General features: G+C 46.8%; 1 protein-coding gene across 2 annotated transcripts in view; it reads right to left on the minus strand.

The window, feature by feature from the left end:
- The window catches only part of PAPSS1 (3'-phosphoadenosine 5'-phosphosulfate synthase 1), a 169,308-nt gene that overhangs the window by 126,121 nt on the left and 21,584 nt on the right, over positions 1–21,603 (minus strand). For both annotated transcript variants that reach the window (XM_073571843.1, XM_073571844.1), the window contains 2 exons: positions 10,822–10,936; positions 8,762–8,997 (listed from right to left, as the gene is read on the minus strand). In XM_073571843.1, coding sequence (XP_073427944.1) covers positions 8,762–8,997; positions 10,822–10,936 — 351 coding nt within the window. The remainder of the gene's footprint in view (positions 1–8,761; positions 8,998–10,821; positions 10,937–21,603) is intronic.

Genomic DNA, 21,603 nt, shown 5'->3' on the forward strand with positions numbered 1-21,603 from the left:
TCGTGGGCTGCTTCGGATCATGGGTGAGTATTTTTGTGGTTTGTTATGTTAATATTTATTCCGTAAAAGACAATGGCTTCGGGGAACAATGTGACAAGTATTGGTAAGTATGTTACTCTATGTTATATGTACTGTATGTCTATGTATGTATTGTATGAATGTATTGTATGTAGCATGCATGTAGTATGTATGTAGTATGTATGTATGTAGCATGTATGTAGTATGTATGTAGCATGTAGTATATATGTAGCATGCATGTAGTATGTATGTAGTATGTATGTAGCATGTATGTAGCATGTATGTGGTATGTATGTAGCATGTATGTAGTATATATGTGGTATGTAGTATATATGGTATGTATGTAGCATGTAGTATGTATGTAGCATGTAGTATGTATGTAGTATGTAGTATGTATGTAGCATGTAGTATATATGTAGCATGTAGTATGTATGTAGCATGCATGTAGTATATATGTAGTATGTATGTAGCATGTAGTATGTATGTAGCATGCATGTAGTATATGTAGTATGTATGTAGCATGTATGTAGCATGTATGTAGCATGTATGTAGCATGTATGTAGCATGTATGTAGCATGTATGTAGTATGTATGTGGTATGTATGTGGTATGTATGTAGTATATATGTGGTATGTATGTAGTATATATGGTATGTATGTAGCATGTAGTATGTATGTAGCATGTAGTATGTATGTAGCATGTAGTATGTATGTAGCATGCATGTAGTATATATGTAGTATGTATGTAGCATGTAGCATGTATGTAGCATGCATGTAGTATATATGTAGTATGTATGTAGTATGCATGTAGCATATATGTGGTATGTATGTAGCATGTAGCATGCATGTAGTATATATATGGTATGTATGTAGCATGTAGTATGTATGTAGCATGCATGTAGTATGTATGTAGCATGCATGTAGCATGTAGTATGTATGTAGCATGCATGTAGTATATACAGTGGGGCAAAAAAGTATTTAGTCAGTCAGCAATAGTGCAAGTTCCACCACTTAAAAAGATGAGAGGCGTCTGTAATTTACATCATAGGTAGACCTCAACTATGGGAGACAAACTGAGAAAAAAAAATCCAGAAAATCACATTGTCTGTTTTTTTTTCATTTTATTTGCATATTATGGTGGAAAATAAGTATTTGGTCAGAAACAAAATTTCATCTCAATACTTTGTGATATATCCTTTGTTGGCAATGACAGAGGTCAAACGTTTTCTGTAAGTCTTCACAAGGTTGCCACACACTGTTGTTGGTATGTTGGCCCATTCCTCCATGCAGATCTCCTCTAGAGCAGTGATGTTTTTGGCTTTTCGCTTGGCAACACGGACTTTCAACTCCCTCCAAAGGTTTTCTAAAGGGTTGAGATCTGGAGACTGGCTAGGCCACTCCAGGACCTTGAAATGCTTCTTACGAAGCCACTCCTTCGTTGCCCTGGCGGTGTGCTTTGGATCATTGTCATGTTGAAAGACCCAGCCACGTTTCATCATCAATGCCCTTGCTGATGGAAGGAGGTTTGCAATCAAAATCTCACGATACATGGCCCCATTCATTCTTTCATGTACCCGGATCAGTCGTCCTGGCCCCTTTGCAGAGAAACAGACCCAAAGCATGATGTTTCCACCACCATGCTTTACAGTAGGTATGGTGTTTGATGGATGCAACTCAGTATTCTTTTTCCTCCAAACACGACAAGTTGTGTTTCTACCAAACAGTTCCAGTTTGGTTTCATCAGACCATAGGACATTCTCCCAAAACTCCTCTGGATCATCCAAATGCTCTCTAGCAAACTTCAGACGGGCCCGGACATGTACAGGCTTAAGCTGTGGGACACGTCTGGCACTGCAGGATCTGAGTCCATGGTGGCGTAGTGTGTTACTTATGGTAGGCCTTGTTACATTGGTCCCAGCTCTCTGCAGTTCATTCACTAGGTCCCCCCGCGTGGTTCTGGGATTTTTGCTCACCGTTCTTGTGATCATTCTGACCCCACGGGGTGGGATTTTGCGTGGAGCACCAGATCGAGGGAGATTATCAGTGGTCTTGTATGTCTTCCATTTTCTAATTATTGCTCCCACAGTTGATTTCTTCACTCCAAGCTGGTTGGCTATTGCAGATTCAGTCTTCCCAGCCTGGTGCAGGGCTACAATTTTGTTTCTGGTGTCCTTTGACAGCTCTTTGGTCTTCACCATAGTGGAGTTTGGAGTCAGACTGTTTGAGGGTGTGCACAGGTGTCTTTTTATACTGATAACAAGTTTAAACAGGTGCCATTACTACAGGTAATGAGTGGAGGAAAGAGGAGACTCTTAAAGAAGAAGTTACAGGTCTGTGAGAGCCAGAAATCTTGATTGCTTGTTTCTGACCAAATACTTATTTTCCACCATAATATGCAAATAAAATGAAAAAAAAAAAACAGACAATGTGATTTTCTGGATTTTTTTTTCCTCAGTTTGTCTCCCATAGTTGAGGTCTACCTATGATGTAAATTACAGACGCCTCTCATCTTTTTAAGTGGTGGAACTAGCACTATTGCTGACTGACTAAATACTTTTTTGCCCCACTGTATGTAGTATGTATGTAGTATGTATGTAGCATGTATGTAGCATGTATGTAGCATGTAGTATGTATGTAGCATGCATATAGTATATATGTAGTATGTATGTAGTATGTATGTAGCATGCATGTAGTATGTATGTAGTATGTATGCAGCATGTAGTATGTATGTAGCATGCATGTAGTATATATGTAGTATGTATGTAGCATGTAGCATGCATGTAGTATATATGTGGTATGTATGTAGCATGTAGTATGTATGTAGCATGCATGTAGTATTTTTTTTTTTTTTTTTTTAACATTTAACACATTAGCCGGATGATGGGACTACTACTGTCCCATCATTGGCTAATGTGTCAATCACTGTCATGGTAGCAGGCATCGCCCGATGGGACTTGTAGTCCCATCGGACGATGCCTGCACAGACCCCCGGACATCAGCACAGCCCCCCGGCAGGCCGGCACAGCCCCCCGGCAGGCCGGTACAGACCCCCAACAGGGTGCACAGACCACCGGCAGGCCGGCACAGCCCCCCGGCAGGCCGGTACAGACCCCGGGCAGTCCACACAGCCCCCCGGCAGAGACCCCCGGAAGGCCCGAAATGACGGCGCATCATGATGCGCACACACCGCGCATCATGATGACGTCATTTCGGCTGTCAATCAACTTTGAACTTCCGATTCCGATGCCCGATATTGAAAAAATATCGGATGTCGGTATCGGAATTCCGATACTTGCGGTATCGGAATGCTCAACACTATTCATGAGTCGTAATGACTCATTAAACTCATAAATATGCGCATATTCATGAGTGGTAATGAGCGGTATCATGTGACCGCTGAAGGCAGGAAGGGAGACAGTGGAGAAGCGAGGCTGCAGAGACGTTCCAGTACAGGTGAGTATAGCGATATTCACCTGTCCTCGTTCCCACGCTGCTCACCGCCGTCTGCTGCTTCCTGTGTCTGTGATGTTTAGCCAGCAGGGGGAGCGGTGGCGTGGTTAGTGCGCACCGTGCCCTCTGCTGTCTGAACAGTCACTGACAGAGGACGCGCAGACAGTGGTGAGCAGCGATGGACCCCGGACAGGTGAATATCACAGGTGCCGGGTCCTGAGCAGGAGAGGTGAGTATGGCTTTTTTTGCAGCAGCAGCAGAAGCATATGGGGGCATAATATACTAGCTATGAACCCGTTATACGCCTGGGTGGCGAGCATTTTTATTGGTATATGGTCTCCCATCCTGGTATGCATGCTACCCCTCACCCCCCAATCATGGTATGCATGGTCCCCTCGCCCCCCCCCCTTTCGTGGTACGCGTGGTCCCCTCGCCCCCCCCCCCCCTTTCGTGGTACGCGTGGTCCCCTCGCCCCCCCCCCTTTCGTGGTACGCGTGGTCCCCTCGCCCCCCCCCCTTTCGTGGTACGCGTGGTCCCCTCGCCCCCCCCCCCCCTTTCGTGGTACGCGTGGTCCCCTCGCCCCCCCCCCCCCCCCCTTTCGTGGTACGCCTGGTCCCCTCGCCCCCCCCCCCCCCCCCTTTCGTGGTACGCCTGGTCCCCTCGCCCCCCCCCCCCCCTTTCGTGGTACGCCTGGTCCCCTCGCCCCCCCCCCCCCCTTTCGTGGTACGCCTGGTCCCCTCGCCCCCCCCCCCCCCCTTTCGTGGTACGCCTGGTCCCCTCGCCCCCCCCCCCCCTTTCGTGGTACGCCTGGTCCCCTCGCCCCCCCCCCCTTTCGTGGTACGCCTGGTCCCCTCGCCCCCCCCCCTTTCGTGGTACGCCTGGTCCCCTCACTCCCCTTTTGTGGTACGCCTGGTCCCCTCACTCCCCTTTTGTGGTACGCCTGGTCCCCTCACTCCCCTTTTGTGGTACGCCTGGTCCCCTCACTCCCCTTTTGTGGTACGCCTGGTCCCCTCACTCCCCTTTTGTGGTACGCCTGGTCCCCTCACTCCCCTTTTGTGGTATGTCTGGTCCCCTCACCCCCCTTTCCTGGTATGCGTGGTCCCCTGACCCTCCTTTCATGGTATGCATGGTCTCCTCACTCCCCTTTCGTGGTATGCGTGGTCCCCTCACTCCCCTTTCGTGGTATGCGTGGTCCCCTCACCCCCCTAGCCTGGTATGCGTTGTCCCCTCACCCCACTTTCGTGGTATGCGTGGTCCCCTCACCCCCCTTTCGTGGTATGCGTGGTCCCCTCACCCCCCTTTCGTGGTATGCGTGGTCCCCTCACCCCCCCTTTCGTGGTATGCGTGGTCCCCTCACCCCCCTTTCGTGGTATGCGTGGTCCCCTCACCCCCCTTTCGTGGTATGCGTGGTCCCCTCACCCCCCTTTCGTGGTATGCGTGGTCCCCTCAACCCCCCTTTCGTGGTATGCGTGGTTCCCTCACCCTCCTTTCGTGGTATGCGTGGTTCCCTCACTCCATGGGGCAGCATATGGGGCATAGTCTATGGGGCAGCATATGGGGGCATAATTTATGGAGCAGCATATGGGGGCATATACTATGGAGGAGCATATAGGGGCATATTCTATGGAGCAGCATATGGGGTCATATTCTATGGGGCAGCATATGGGGGCATATTCTATGGGGCAGCATATGGGGGCATATTCTATGGGGCATTTTATGGGGGCAAAATCTATGCAGCATTTTATGGGGGCATAATCTATGGAGCATCTTATGGGGGCATAATCTATGGAGCATCTTATGGGGCATATTAGTCTATGGAGCATCTTATGGGGCCATTATTAACCTTTGTGCAGCATTATATGGGGTGTATTTTGTATGGAGCATTATATGGGGCTCCTGATTCAATATGGATATTCAAAAACATTTAACCTACTGATGTCTCAATTAATTTTACTTTTATTGGTATCTATTTTTATTTTTGAAATTTACCAGTAGCTGCTGCATTTTCCACCCTAGGCTTAAACACGAGTCAATAAGTTTTCCCAGTTTTTTGTGGCAAAATTAGGGGGGTCTGCTTATACATGGGTCGGCTTATACACGAGTATATACGGTATGCAACGTGTAAAGGGGCCTTAAGACAGCTGCCTTTAATTCAGGTAACGATTAGGAGCGTCTCACTGGTCTGTAGGAGCCAGAACTTTTAATGGTTGGTAGGGGATCAAATACTTTTCCCCCACTGTATGTGGTGGAATACTACTATCTGGGTGCACGGTAGAGCTCGGATGGGAAGGAGCACACAACTGTCTGAACTCAATAGTGGACACCAGGTTGTGCCCTGATGTGCCTAAACAGTGGGAACCACTAATAAAATTTTATTAAATTATTCTTTTATTAAACAACATGTGCAAACGCTTGAAAATCTTCCTCCAACCCTGCATCTAGATAAACTAAATACCATCAACCCCAGAGACTGACTGCCTGATGGTATCATCCGGCATTATGCTAGAAGATGCCAATAGAGCCCTTGCATCAATGCCTACCGCTGTCATAACTCAATGAATTGATCCTGGAAATGCTTGGCTATACAACCAACAAAAACAACAGAAGCATGTGCCCCCTTGGAAAAGAAGATCAAGGTGACAGAGAAACTAGCCAACTAACAAAAGTACAGAAGGGTATAAAGAAAAAACTGGACAAGTATGAAGGCCTAACTCCACTTGAAGCCCTTGAGACTGGTAAACAGAGGCTCGCCACACTTGCTGCAAGATTAAGGAGATATACTTGAGAAGGGGAAGTGGGGACCTTTGGTGTAGGTTACGGGCTCATGTATTTTGGACAAAATATCAGCTAATACCTCACATTTTTTATGTGTCTTTTGCACTTTTTATTCAGGGTGCAGTTGGGAACATTTGGTCTTGTAAACTGCGGTGTCTGTTCACATGGCATGCATTTTGATAGCGCTGCGCAGCCCGCCTATTCTAATAGAAGGGTGTCACTACTAGGCTGTTAACCTGGATGCTGTGCATTGCCTTAGTGTGAACAGCACCACATACAAGTTTTTTTATTGTGCATTAATATACCAGGCAAACGCCCCCTCCATGTATTGGTAGGCTGTGAGCAGTTGTCTCATCGGTATTCTTGCACCTGTGTTGCCATCTTAAATATATGGGTCCACTGCATTTGTCTGAAGGCCTGGACGGGCAAACCTCTCTGCTTTTTTGCTGTTTTCTTGTATTATTGGAGGATTTTTAAGTCCTCTTTTTGTGCTATTTCAGTTGAGAAGTTGAGGCCAAGAAAATAAATGCCCTGTTCTCCAAAGAACCATCCAAGGTGTATTCCCAACTGTAAAGCAGCAGCATAAAGGCAGCAACTCCATCAATAGCAGAGCCAGAACAATAATGGAGGAACATATGGGAGAAGGAAAAAACGTACAACACCAGCGCAAGGTGGCTGAAAGACCAGAGAATGAAAGACAGTAACCTCCTAGAACAAGAACCATTACAGAAGCAGACATCCAACAGTTTGTCAAGTACATGAAGAGCTGGGCAGCACCTGGCCCAGTCATGATCCACACATACTAGTTAAAGAAATTAACAGCGGTATATGAACGCCTGGCAAAACAGATGAACCGCTAGAGATAGGTCATCACCCAGTTTGGAGAACACAAGAAAGAACAGGGCTGAAGTATCCGCACAATTGAACAATTCCATTCAACTACCGCCCAATAACCTGTCTTACAGTGGGTAAGGAAAGTAGTCAGACCCCTTTAAATTTTTCATTCTGTTTCATTGCAGCCATTTGGTAAATTTAAAAATGTTCAGTTTTTGTTTGTCTCATTAATGTACACTCTGCTCCCCACCTTGACTGGAAAAAAACCAGAAATGTAGAAATTTTTGCAAATTTTTTAAAAGAAAAACTGAAATATCACATGATCATAAGAATTCAGACCCTTTGCTCAGACAGTCATATTTAAGTCACATGCAAAACAGGGCTCAAGTCATGGAAAGCTAGAAAAAAAAGCCTATCAATGAGAAGCCAAGGAGAGCCAGGCCGAAGTTTGCCAAAGACCAGACCATAAGGATTGGACCATAGAGGACGGAGTAAGGTAATCTTCTCTGATGAGTCTAGTTTTCAGTTTTGCCCAAAACCTGGTTGTTTAATGGTTAGACGGAGGCCTGGAGAGGCGTACAAGCCACAGTGTCTTGCACCCACTGTGAATTTTGGTGGAGGATCGGTGATGATCTGGGGATGCTTCAGCAAGGCTGGAATTGGGCAAGTTGATCTTTGCAAAGGACGTATGAATCAAGCAGCATACAAGGTTATCCTGGAAAAACAGTTGATTCCTTCTGCTCAGGCAATGTTCCCCAACTTTGAGGACTGGTTATTCCAGAAGGACAATGTGCCATGCCACACCAACAAGGTCAATCAATGTGTGGATGAAGGACCACCACATCAAATCCCTGTCATGGCCTGCCCAATCTCCAGACCTGAACCCCATTGAAAACCTCTGGAATATAATCAAGAGGAAGATGGATAGTCACAAGCCATCAAACAAAGAACTGCTTAAATTTTTGTACCAGGAGTGGCATAAGGTCACCTGAACGCAGTGTGAAAGACTGGTGGAAAGCATGCCAAGGCGCATGAAAGCTGTGATTAAAAATCATGGTTATTCCACAAAATATTGATTTCTGAACTCTTCCTTAGTTAAAACATTAGTATTGTTGTTTCTAAAAGATTATAAGCTTGTTTTCTTAGCATTATTTGAGGTCTGCAAGCACTGCATTTTTTTGTTCTTTTGAGAATTTCTTATTTTCTGAAAATAAATATAAAATTTAGTGCTTGGAAATTCGAAGACACGTTGTGCAATTTACATTTTACTCAAAAATATGCCTATAAAGAGAAAAATCAGACAAACTGGAAATTTTGCAGTGTTCTCTTAATTTTTTGCCGAGCTGTATATTGGCAGTACTTGAAGGCTGGTTAGTGGACTGGGGCTGCAGATTGGAGAAATTTATTTATAATCACTTTATTAGAAGATTTTCATGTACATGATAGGTCCCCGCCCGTACTTTCATGTTTTTTATATTTGGGGTTTCTTTGGTGTATACTAATCTTAATATTTCTGTTTATGTTACAACAGTACAATGTAGATAAAGCTTGATAAAGGCCCAAAAGTAGAACGAAAAGTTGGAACATTTCTGCAACTGAGAAATAAACTACTACATCTAAGATTATTTTTCTGTGCCAAGTAATTTTTTTCATGAGGTCCCAGTCCTAAATTTGGGAAATATGTACCTTTGCGTATGGAGATATGAAACTAGTAATGCACACAAGGCCTGCATCAGCAAACAGCTTGGCAACCTCGGCAATGCGGCGGATGTTTTCTTCTCTGTCTTCTTGGGTGAAACCAAGATTTTTGCTCAGGCCATGACGTATGTTGTCTCCATCTAAAGTATAGCAAGGAATGCCATGACACACCAAATACTCCTCCAGCGCCATGCTGACTGTGGTCTTTCCAGCACCAGAAAGGCCTGGGAACAAAACATAAGAAGAATAAAAAGGCTGATTAAAATACAAAATGCTGGGGACATTATGATTTATTAGCTATTTTCTGAAATATTATATCAAATTGAAAGGCATGTGGAGCAAAGGAAAATGGTGACAATAGTAAAACTGACAGCAATAAAAACTATTTTAATAGAATTTTTTTTACATGCAATCCAAAGACAACAATCCCAGACAGCCCTTAGCCTTACTCGCTGTAATAATACAGAGATATATATATATACAACCTGCCACTCTCTTAAGCTAAGTTCACACTAGGCATTCTTGCAGTGGTTTATTTTTATTCAAATTTTCAGCTGCATTCTACAGTACCAGCAAAATCTATGAGATTTCACAAATCTGATGCACACAGCTTGTTTTTTTCTCATCAGGATTTTGTGCTTTGCATGGTTTTTTGCACAATGGAGCATGTCACTTCTTTCAGCGTTTTTGGTGCGTTTTTTCAGCATTTTCCACCCACTGAAATGAATGGGTGGTGAAAAAAAAAAACACTTAAAAAACGCAGCAAAATAAAACGAAAGAAAAAACAAGGAAAACATGCTTTTAATCTGCAGCTTCTTTCCTGCCAAGAGATCAGGTTTTGCTGCAGAAAAGAAAAAACGCTGAAAAAATGCAGAGTGTGAACTTACCCATAGGCTTTAGACCTTGAACATAGGCAGTAGAACTTCTTGCGATATCAAACACAACGAAGAGAGGAAAGTATTGGAAACAGCCTGTGAAAACTTATAGGAAAGGTAGAAACTGTACTTGGAAGACTGCATAACAAGTTTTAGTCGTGTTGCATCTTTGTACTTTATTCCACATAGGGTGGAATTTAGCAAGGCTTTTCTGCCAAGTCTGTGGTATCAAAAAATTACAAATTTGATGCAGAAATGTGTAAATTTTTTTTGCAAGTTTACGCAGCTTTTGCCACTGATAAAAAGTAATGGGTGTATTATCATTCTTTTATTCATTTTTCTGGTGTCAACTAATGCAATAGCTTGAAGCCAGAAATAAGAATTGAAACAAAAAAAATGTTTAATTCCAGTAATTTTCATTCCAGTAATTTTCCGCTGCAGCCAATCACTGGCTGCAGTGGCATGTTCTGAGGCTGGAACAGACTACAGAGGAGCCTGCACTGATTCCATATGGGGTGAAAGCAGGAGAGTTTCTAATTTTCAGAGACTTCAAGTCAAGTAAATTGAACATGAAGAGAAGTCAGAGAGCATCTACAGCCCGAACTTCCTCTTCATTTTCAATGTGCAAAAGCGGGGACAGTGACGCCAGCGCTGATTGGGCGCCAGGCCCACATGTCGTAAGAACCGCAGCAGAGTGCCGGGACCACGAGTGCCGACACCACTGGAACAGCACGGGCATGGGAGAAGAGTATAGGCTTTTTTATTTTATCAGGGTCAAACATTTAGATGAAGAAGGGGTTATCCTAGTATTTTTTTATGTCATGTGGTGATAATGTATGGACTATTTTGTGAGGAACTAAAGTTGTTAACTAAATTCAAGAAAAAGTAAGGGTGGACACATCCACACAATGGAATATTATTCATTTCCTGCTAGAGGATCTAATAAGAGATCTGTTGTAGAGCACAATACTGTAGTGTGCTCACAGCAGTACTTTTAGTTGTAGATAGAAAAATTCCTGAATTATTGCTACTTACAGCCAATTCCATTTTACCACTAATTTAGCAGATGCTATACAATAATCAGCATTTAGTGCTCATAAACATGCATTGTCGTCCATATTGATGTCACAGCTACTGCCCATCTTTAGAATGTATAACCAATTAATACTGTACCGGTTAGCCACACTGTGCAACCCCGAAAGCCACTTCTTGTTCCAAGAACTTGTCCTCTCTTGTTCCTGCTGACATGGTGAGCTTGGTAGGTAACATTGGTTGCCCGCTGCATTCCCTATAAAAGGGGAAAAAAAGTTTCAGAAAGGATGCCCACTATGTATACTGTACATGGGAAGTGAAAAATAAAAGCAAACTATTCTACAAACAAAATGCAAAAACATGGATTTTTGTGAGTACTCACCGTAAAATCCTTTTCTCCGAGACGCTCATTGGGGGACACAGAGACTGTGGGTGTGTGCTTCTGCCGTCTGGAGGCCGACACTAAGTGTACAAAAAAAGAGTTAGCTCCTCCTCCGCCGCATACACCCTCGCCCCTAGGCCGGGCGTAACTCAGTTTAGTGCATAAGCAGTAGGAGAACGCGCCTTAAACTCAGGCAAGAAACTATATGTCTGAAAAAGGGGGCCACCCTAAACCTTGTACAAGGATTTGTATAACTCAAAATAAGTAAATGCCAACTGGCTGATAGGGTGGGTGCTGTGTCCCCCAATGAGCGTCTCGGAGAAAAGGATTTTACGGTGAGTACTCACAAAAATCCATGTTTCTCCTTCGTCTCATTGGGGGACACAGAGACTGTGGGACGTTCTAAAGCAGTCCTCTGGGCGGGATCTTAGCTCATCCAATCCATGCTAATTTGCGCCCCTGATTAGAGGTGCGCAACTGCTGCCTGGAGAATCTTTCTTCCCAGGCTTGCATCCGAGGATGCCTGGGTATGTACGTTATAATGTTTGACAAACGTATGCAAACTGGACCAGGTAGCTGCTTTGCATACCTGCTCCGCTGAAGCCTGGTGTCGCAGTGCCCATGAGGCACCCACTGCCCGTGCCGAGTGAGCCTTGATCCCTGCCGGAACCGGCGTGCCACTGATTTGATAAGCTTCTTGGACCGTCAGGCGAACCCATCTGGCCAAAGTCGCTCTGGACGCAGCGAGCCCCTTCCGCCGCCCCTCTGGAACCACGAATAGAGAGTCTGTCTGGCGGAATGGCGCTGTCCTTGTCACATACCTTCTAAGAGCTCTTACCAGATCCAGGGTGTGCAAAGCCTTCTCTACCCTGTGCACCGGTGCCGGGCAAAACGAGGGTAAGACAATGTCTTCGTTGATATGAAATGCAGACACAACCTTCGGCAAGAAGGGAGGAGCTGGCCTTAAAACTACCTTATCTTTATAAAAGGTCAGGAACGGCGGTTTACAAGATAAGGCCGCCAATTCCGAAACCCGCCTAATAGACGTTATAGCTACTAGAAAAACGACCTTTCTGGACAGGTAAGGCAAGGAGACCTCTTGCAATGGTTCGAAAGGAGCCTCCTGAAGGGCCCTGAGCACCAAGTTCAGGTCCCATGATTCCGTCGGCGCCTTATAGGGGGGTACTAAATGTGCGACCCCTTGCATAAACGTCCTAACCTGCCAGACGGAAGCGACTTTTCGTTGGAAAAGCACCGACAGGGCCGAGATTTGCGTTCTGAGCAAACTCGGAGCCAACCCTGCGTCCAGCCCTGCCTGTAGAAAAGCCAGTACGTTGGGGATCGAAAAAACCAGAGGAGCCACTTCACGATCCCTACACCAATGGAAAAAAACTTCCCAAGTTCGATGATATACTCTCGCCGAGGAAGGCTTTCGGGCACTCACCATCGTGGCCGCCACATCGCGCCTGAATCCTGCCTGTGTTAACAGCCAAGATTCAATGGCCATGCCGTCAAACACAGGGCCCCTAAGTTCGGATGGCAGATCGGCCCCTGGGACAGTAAGTCCGGCCGATCTGGAAGACGCCAGGGTACGTCCACCACTAGTTGGACCAGATCTGCATACCAGGCCCGCCGGGGCCAGTCTGGGGCCAGCAGAATTGCTGGAACCTTCTCTCTCCTTATTTTCCTGATAACTCTTGGAAGCAGCGGCAGCGGGGGGAACAAGTACGGGAGACGAAACTGGCTCCACGGGAGCACCAGAGCGTCTGCTGCGATTGCCTGCGGATCGAGGGATCGAGCGACAAACCTTTGTACTTTGGCATTCTCTCTGGATGCCATAAGGTCCACGTCTGGTGTCCCCCACTGTTGGCAGATCTGCTGAAAGATCTCGGGGTGCAGGGACCATTCCCCTGCCGCGACCCCCTGTCGGCTGAGAAAATCTGCCGCCCAGTTTTCGACTCCTGGAATGTGCACCGCTGAAATTACCACGCGGTTTTTCTCTGCCCAACGCAGTACCAGTCCGACCTCGCGCATGGCTGCCTGGCTGCGCGTGCCCCCTTGATGGTTGACATATGCTACTGCTGTAGCATTGTCCGACTGGATGCGCACCGGCCGGTGTCTCAGGAAACACTGGAAATGTTGCAGGGCCAATCGTATTGCCCGTATCTCCAGAATGTTGATCGGGAGAACTATCTCCTGAACGGACCACCGCCCCTGGGCTATGTGACTCTGGAAAACTGCTCCCCAACCTTGCAGGCTTGCATCGGTCGTCACCACCAACCATTGTTCCGGGGGAAAGGGTTTCCCCTGGACCAGAGACGAGTCGCGAGTCCACCACCGGAGTGAACCTCGTACCAGCGGAGACAACTTGCACCGATGACTGAGAGACAGCAGCCTCCGGTCCCATGCTGTCAAGAGCGCATGCTGAAGCGGACGGAGATGGAACTGGGCAAACGGGATTGCTTCCATCGCCGCCACCATTCTGCCCAACACACTCATGCCGTACCGGATGGATCTGGTGCCCGGCTGTAGAAGGTTCCGTACCCCTTGCTTGATTTTTTGCGCCTTGTCCTGAGGGAGGATCACCAGCCCCCGGGAGGTGTCGAAAATCATGCCTAGGAACACGATTCTTTGGGCTGGAACCAAGGACGACTTGCTCCGATTGATCAACCAGCCCAGACGGGCCAGGGTATCCAGAGTGATACTGACATTGTCCTGGCACTCCTGAAACGACGGCCCCTTTACCAAAAGGTCGTCCAGGTAAGGTAACACCGTTATGCCCCGTGCATGCAGGATGGCCATAACCACCGCCATTATCTTTGTAAAGACTCTGGGGGCAGTGGCTAAGCCGAAGGGCAGAGCCACAAATTGGAAATGACGTCCTCCGATCGCAAATCGCAGGAACCTCTGGTGTGGGGGAAATATCGGAATATGCAGATATGCATCCTGCACATCGATCGAGGCCAGGAATTCCCCTGGATCCATGGCTGCAATGACCGAGCGGAGGGACTCCATCCGGAATCGCCTGACCCTGATGAATCTGTTCAGGATCTTTAGATCCAGTACTGGCCTCACAGTCCCGTCTTTTTTGGGGACCGAAAACAGATTGGAGTAAAACCCCTGCGACTCTTCGCCCTGCGGCACTGGGGCGATGACCCCTTTGCGCTGTAGCGTCATTATAGCCTGTAACAAACTTTCCGCCTGCGAATCTGTCTTGGAAAGTCGGGAACGGAAGAATCGCTGTGGTGGCCGTCCGACAAACTCTATCTTGTACCCGGACGATATTAGTTCTGCCACCCAAGTGTCGCGTGTCACTGCGACCCAAACGTGGCTGAACCCTAGTAGGCGTCCGCCCACTCTGTCGTCCGTAGGTACGGAGCGCCTCCAGTCATTTAGCTGGAGGTTTTTGGGACCTGGCCCCCCTCGCTCTGGGCAAACGGCCTCGGCCTCTACCCAGCGGATTGGCCCTGTAAGAGGCTTGCTTTTCCCTACTCTGGCCATCGTTTGCGGAGGAGTATGCCCTGGCTGAAGTCCCCCCCCAGGGGCTACGAAAGGGTCGAAAACGCCTCTGCGTTTGCCTGAATGCCGGGCAACTTCTCTGCTGCGGGAGGAAACTACTTCTCCCCCCTGTGGCTTCTGAGATAAGCCTATCCAGCTTCTCACCGAACAGCCGATTGCCCTGAAAAGGCAATGAGGTTAAGGATTTTTTAGAGATAGAATCCGCTTTCCACAGCCTCAGCCATAATGCACGCCTAATGGCGATCGCATTCGTTTCCGCCACAGCCGAACACTCGGCCGCGTCCAGTGAGGCGCTGACAAGATAATCACTCGCTCCTGATATCTGATTTGCCACCTCCAAGACCTCCGCGGGCAGATCCCTGTCTTGGAGGGCCTTATACAGAGCGTCCCCCCACGAAACCATGGCTTTAGCCACCCAAGTTGCCGCAAAGGAGGGGGCCAGAGCCGACCCTGCTGCCTCATATACCGAGCGGGCAAGCCCGTCCATGAGGCGATCAGTTGGGTCCTTTATAGAAGAAACACTGGGTATCGACAATAGCGATCTTGATGCTAAACGTGATACCGGTGGGTCCACTACTGGCGACTCTACCCAACCCTTATGGAGCTCAGGAGGAAACGGATACTTTGCTTGCAGCGCTTTTTGCATTGCAAAACGCTTATCCGGGTGTTCTCTATGTTTCTGGACTAGCTCCTCAAACTCCGGATGCGTGGCAAACCTATGTGGTCGCCTGGATTTCTTGAAAGAGACCTTGTGACCTGAGGCTGTGGGCACATCGTCCTCGATCTCTAATGTCTGGTTGACTGCCTCAATGAGACTGTCCACCGAGTCCTGGAACCCCAGGCTTTCTAGATTCCAGGCCTCCTCCTCCTCTCCTTCATCCTGATCGCTCCCTGAGCTCAGCGACGGGGAACGGGATGCCCTAATACCCGCCGCCGAAGCCCCGGAGGGCCCGGCCGACGGGGAACGAGCCCTTTTGATATGAGCTTGCCTGGTACTGGAGCGACCTCTAATGGTTGGAGGGTCCTGAGACGAGGACGAGCTCTCTTCCGCTGGCAGACCACCATCCTTGTTCCTACCCGGGCCTTGAAGGGATTCAATTGCCCTTGTAAGGGACAGCATAGAATGCGATAAGGACACCGCCCATTCCGGGGGGTCCTGACCCCTGGGTTCAGAAACAGTGGGGGGCTCCTGGGCGCGCTCCGACTCGCAGGCTTCACAATATTTACCCGCCTGTGCCTTTGGCAGCCTGACCCCACAGGACACGCAAACCGCGTAAAGGAAAGAGTGAGCTTTCCCTTTGGCAGACATACTTGCACAGGCTGAAGGCAGGGTAGAAGGAGGAGGAGGGTAACCCCTTCCCTGACAACCAGTGCGGTTCTCCAAACGGAGTTACACTCACCCACCGGCAGGGTCCCACTCCTGTTTGAAGTACCCCGGGAAGCTCCGGATGCGTGGACGCGAGGTGGTAGGGCGGAAGTCTCCTCTCCGGGACCTGTGCGCCCGCCGTTTTCCACCCCTTGACCTCCAGGCCTCCTGCTCCTATACAGCGTGTCTCCCCGACGTCAGTGGGCGGGACTTCCGGCTACCACCGGAAGTCGGCGCGCGGCCTCGCGCGATACTCACGGACCTCCTCCTGCAGCGGGGCCGCGGCCGCCGGCGGGCTTCCGGCCGCACTCCGGTACACGCGGTGTGCGGCGTCCGGGTGCAACGCCACTCTGGCTACCGTTACTCACCGGGGCAAACTTGCGGTGCGCTCCAGGAGCGGATCCCCCAAATATTAAAGGTGAGCAGGGCCATCCGCCGTGGGCTCCATCCCCGGCAGGGGGGGGGGGGGGGACTTCTGGTACCGGTTTCTTCCCCCTGTACTCGCCACGTCCACAAACTAGATCGGCTCACCTGCGCCTCCAATTCAGCCCCTGGACTCACTACCAAGGGGTGGAAGGGGCCTCCATACATTGTTGTTGTAGGAGAGGAACAACGTGGAGGCTGACCCCTGGTTCTGCTCACACGTGCTCGCCTGATGAAGTTATGGGGAAACCGAATCCTCTTATCAGGACGCGTTGCCCCTCTTTTAAAAAATAGTTGTCTGGCAAAAAGTCCCAGATGTGTCCCTCGGTGCGGGAGAGGACACGTGGAGGGTTACTCACACGTGGTCGCCCGTTGATGATTTGGGGAGATCGGATCCTCTCTATAGGATCCGTCGCCCCTGTCTTATCTTCATAGAAAAAAAGGGAAAAAAAAAAAAAAAAAAAATCTAGTCTGGAGCTCCAGACTGCGTGTGCCTCCATCAGACACTAAGCAAAAACTGAGTTACGCCCGGCCTAGGGGCGAGGGTGTATGCGGCGGAGGAGGAGCTAACTCTTTTTTTGTACACTTAGTGTCGGCCTCCAGACGGCAGAAGCACACACCCACAGTCTCTGTGTCCCCCAATGAGACGAAGGAGAAAAAAAAAAAAGAGTTAACATTGACCTCAGCGGTAGTCAGTGAGGCTGCGCAGCAGCCCTGCCTGACCTGAGGTGAACTCGGCGGCGTGGGAAAAAGTTCAGAAACTTTCCCATGCTACAGATTTCATGTACGGTCAGGCGGGGAGGCTGCACAGGCAGCTTTTCATTCATGCCGCAGTGGTTTACAGCCGGGGTGGTAGCATTAGCACCGCTCCCGGTTGTAAACTATTTAACCCTTTGAGGTGGATTGCAGCGTGGGACTTGACTGTACGGCGGACAGGTATGGGATATTGTTGCTTTATGTTTTGATTTTTAAAGCAGAACAAGGGCTTCACTTGGATTGGGAGTTTAATAAAGATGGAAAACCTGTGTGTTTAATTCTTTCATTGAAAGACTTTATTCTTAGAGTGAGTGAGTGTGTGTGTGCTTTTTTTTTTTTTTTTTTTAACCCTTTCATACTATTGGATTAATAATGGACAGGTGACACCTCTCCACTATTAACTGGGCTTAATGTCACCTTACAATACAAAGGTGACATTAACACCTTATTACCCCATATGCCACCACTACATGGCAGTGGGAAGAGAGAGGTTAAATGCGCCTTTTCTGGGGTGGCTGGGGGCAGAAGTTTTTAGCCAGGGGGGAGGGGCAATAACCATGGACCCTCTCTAGGCTATTACTATCTGCCCTCAGTAACTGGCTCGAAATCCCTCTCTGGCACAGAAAATTGCACGGGAGCCCACGCCAGTTTGTCCCGTGAATACATTCTTTTATTAAACACCTACAAGATTTTACACACAGATACTACTAACATTATTAGTGACTAACATATATAAATATAACTGATATGCAATGGTTTACTGTATGTAAACCACGTCTCCTATCCTGTCGGGTTCTACAATGATTTTACAGAAGCCAACAAATGAATTAACGGCTAGTAAAGGGAATACTTAAACAGAACTGATTAGCGTGGGAAAGTTTCTTAACTTTTTCCCATGCTGTCAGTTCACCTCAGGTCAGCCGGGAACTCCGCGCAGCCTCACCGACTACCGCTGACATCAGTGAGGCTGCGCGGAGTCCCTGGCTGACCTGAAGTGAACACGATAGCATGGGTAAGTTTCTGAACTTTTTCCCACGCTGTCAGATCACCGCCTCAGTGACGTCAGCGGTAGTCAAAGAGGCTGCGTGGAGTTCCCGGCTGACCTGAGGTGAACTGACAGCATGGGAAAAAGTTCAGAAACTTTCCCATGCTAATAAGTTCATCTCCGGTCACCCGGGGCACCTGCACGGAGATGAATTCATTCATTCTGCAGTGGTTTACAGGGGGGCCGGTAGCATTAACACCGGTCCCCGTTGTAAACTAGTTAACCCCTTGTGATAGATTGCAGCGGGGGACCTGACTGAACGGCGGAGAGGTACCATATATATATTGTTTTTTTTATTTTTTTTTTTACAGAACAAGGGCTATTTTGGATTAGCAGAATAATAAATTTAGTCAAAAACTTTGTGTATGTATTTCATTAAAAGATTTTTTAATTAATGTGTGTGTGTGTGTGTGTGTGTGTGTGTGTGTGTGTGTGTGTGTCTTTAACCCTTTACTATTCTAGGGTTAATAATGGATAGGTGTCTTATTGACACTTCCATTATTAACCCGGCTTAATGTCACCTTTCAATAGGAAGGTGACATTAACCCATTATTATTAACCCATGAGCCACCGCTAAAGTCCATGGGAATAGAGAGGCTAAGTGCCAGAAAAGGCGCATCTTATAAATAGGACTTTTCTGGGGTGGCTGGGGGCAGATTTTTTTAGCCAAGGGGAGGCCAAAAACAATGGTCCCTCTCTAGGCTTTTAATATCTGCCCTCACTCACTGGCACAGAAAAATTGCATGGGAACCCACGCAATTTTTTTCCGCGAAATTAGCTTTATATGTAACCCCTAGAGTTCCAAATTTTTCATAACACAAACTACTAAATTGATTAAGCAATGACATACATAAATAATTTTGATATGACATGGTTTACTATAGGTAAACCATGTATCATATCATGCCGGGTTCGGGAATAATTTAGTTGAAGCCGGCAATTGATTTAGCGGCCATTAGGCTATGTAGAACTCTATGATCTATAAATATATATACATATGTGTCTCAATGACAGCGGATCGTGCGCCCATAGGCTTTCATTCTAGCAAACGGCGGACAGCGACAGATCCTTCGCTGTCCGATTTTTCGACGGACACAAAAAACATTGCTTTGTGCATTGTATCTGGCCGCCGGACAAAAAAATGTCAACGGATCTGGCGATTGACGGACGAAGCATGAGGCAATCCGTTGCTAATACAAGTCTATGAAAAAAATACGGATCAGTCGCCGGATCCGTTTTTTTTTTTTTTTTTTTCAAAAAACGACGGATTGTGACTGATGGCAAAAACTGATATGTGAAAGGGGCCTAAAGTCTTGTGTATATAACAGGACAAGGAGATATGAGGTTACAGAATAGGTGGCAGGGACAGTGTATTAGGTTTGCTGGAAGCTTGTTTTGTTTTTTTAAAATCTATTTGGTCCAGAAAACATTGTGTCCCTAAAGAATAATGTTATGTGCACACGTTCAGTATTTGAGAGAAATGGACATTTCTGCTGAAAATACGTGATGAAAAACACTGTAAAATATGCGATTTTCATTGGAATGGGTGAAAAACGCTGCACAAAAGCTGAAAGAATTGACTGGTTGTTCTAGATTTACAACTGCTTCAAATCTGCAGAAATTGCATTAGGTTTCAGAAATGTTATTCATTTTGCAGATACAGTAAAATGCTGCAGGTTTGGCTGGAAAAAAACGCAATAAAAGAACACACCCTTAGTGTGATTTGTAAATTTAATTTTTCTGCATTTTTAAGATTTCACTTTACTTCAGTTTGGGGGAAGATTCTATATCAGGTTTCCTCTGTGTAGCAGAAACTACAACCTGAATTGTGAAACAAAACTTCCTCATTACTTATCCGGATACGATAACAATAAATCTATTCTACTAGGAGACCATGACAGCTGGAAATCCCAATCGCAGTATATGTAGACGCACCTGTCATTAGAGTCTCTGTATATGGAGAAGCAGATGGGGTGTCATTTACTATTATATGTGACAACTTATAATCGTTTTGTGGTAAATTACCTTAAAAGGCTCATCTGCAACAGAGCTGCAGCTCCCACAAAAGTCTGTGTTGGTTTAATCTGCCTCCTCATGGCTACATGTTCCTAAAGGATGTCTTTAGGCGGGGTTCATATCTACATGCGGGAAAACGTTATGTCTGATCATTCTAAGAACAGACAAGCAGAATTTAATGTTCAAAATGGTTGCGTTGCTGATGCAAACAGAAGCATCCCTTTAATTATTGTGGGGTCCATCCGAGTTTCTGTTTGGCGCAGAAGCAAACAGTTTGGCATGATCTGCTTTTTTTTGTTTTAATAATTGACAACATACAGATCCCATAATAATTTTCAACTTTCATATGCCTCACTCAACTAACCCATTTTGGACATAAATTCCCTTTGCCTGTTCCAGTCTAGGAAAAGACAAATGCAGAGGTAAGCACTGGGATGCCATGCTCTATCAGATTCTATATTACACATTTCTAGGGGTAGGTATCTCTGCTACGCTGTGTTGCCACATAGACACAATAAGTATGTAATTGTCTCTTCAGAGAAGAGGACTAGAACTCTAGTGCCAACTATTGGAAGTAGCAATGTTAAAGATATCGACCCTTTAATGAACCTTGCCCCATGACTTAAGATAAAAACCCAACCAGAATCTCACTTTGGGTGAGATGCGTCTGACCGCATGCCAAGTGGTAACGTTTCTCCTTGTGGAGAGCGACATGTCAAGCCTGGCATGCCAAGGTGAGGAGACTTAAGCCTTACAATGATCCTCTGGGAAATTGAGAATGCAAATGACCTCTTCAGAGAGGAAGACAACTAGAACTCTAGTGCCACCGATTACAAGTAGTAATCCTAAAAGTCAATATTGACCCTTGCCACATGACTTCGGATAAAAGCCAAACCAGAATCTCATTTTGGAGACATGGTATTTCGGTGTGCTGCCCCTCATCAGTACAAAGTATGGATCTAGTTTGGCTGTCTGACAGGCATCTGATCGGGGAATTTAATTATGCAAATTACCTCATGGAGTACCTAGTTCTCTTTATTAAAGACTTGGGCTTCAGCACAAGGCTTATTCCAGACCCTGATATGTTGATGAACTAGGGGCTAAATTAGCCCAATAAAAATAGGTCTCAAACTGAAAATTGCATAAGTACACACAGCAAATGGAAAAATGAGTTCAATGCCTAATTGCTTCTGATTTGCAGCAGCAGAAAGCAATTAGATGTCTTACCAAGTCACAAGACATCTCACTTACCCCAATGCTGAGACCTGGATAAGCCATTACAGACAGATCATTGGGGGGGGGTGGGTCAAACTGTAGGAACTCACACAAATCCTTAAATGAAATATCAAGGAACCACAACACAAACCCCCCTCACTTTGACTGTGTTTTCAACTATCTAAAAGGTGTATCACTATA

The sequence above is a fragment of the Dendrobates tinctorius genome, unplaced genomic scaffold (genome assembly GCF_039654945.1).
Source record: "Dendrobates tinctorius isolate UK_male_01 unplaced genomic scaffold, ASM3965494v1 ptg000030l, whole genome shotgun sequence".
In the NCBI taxonomy this organism is placed as follows: domain Eukaryota; kingdom Metazoa; phylum Chordata; class Amphibia; order Anura; family Dendrobatidae; genus Dendrobates; species Dendrobates tinctorius.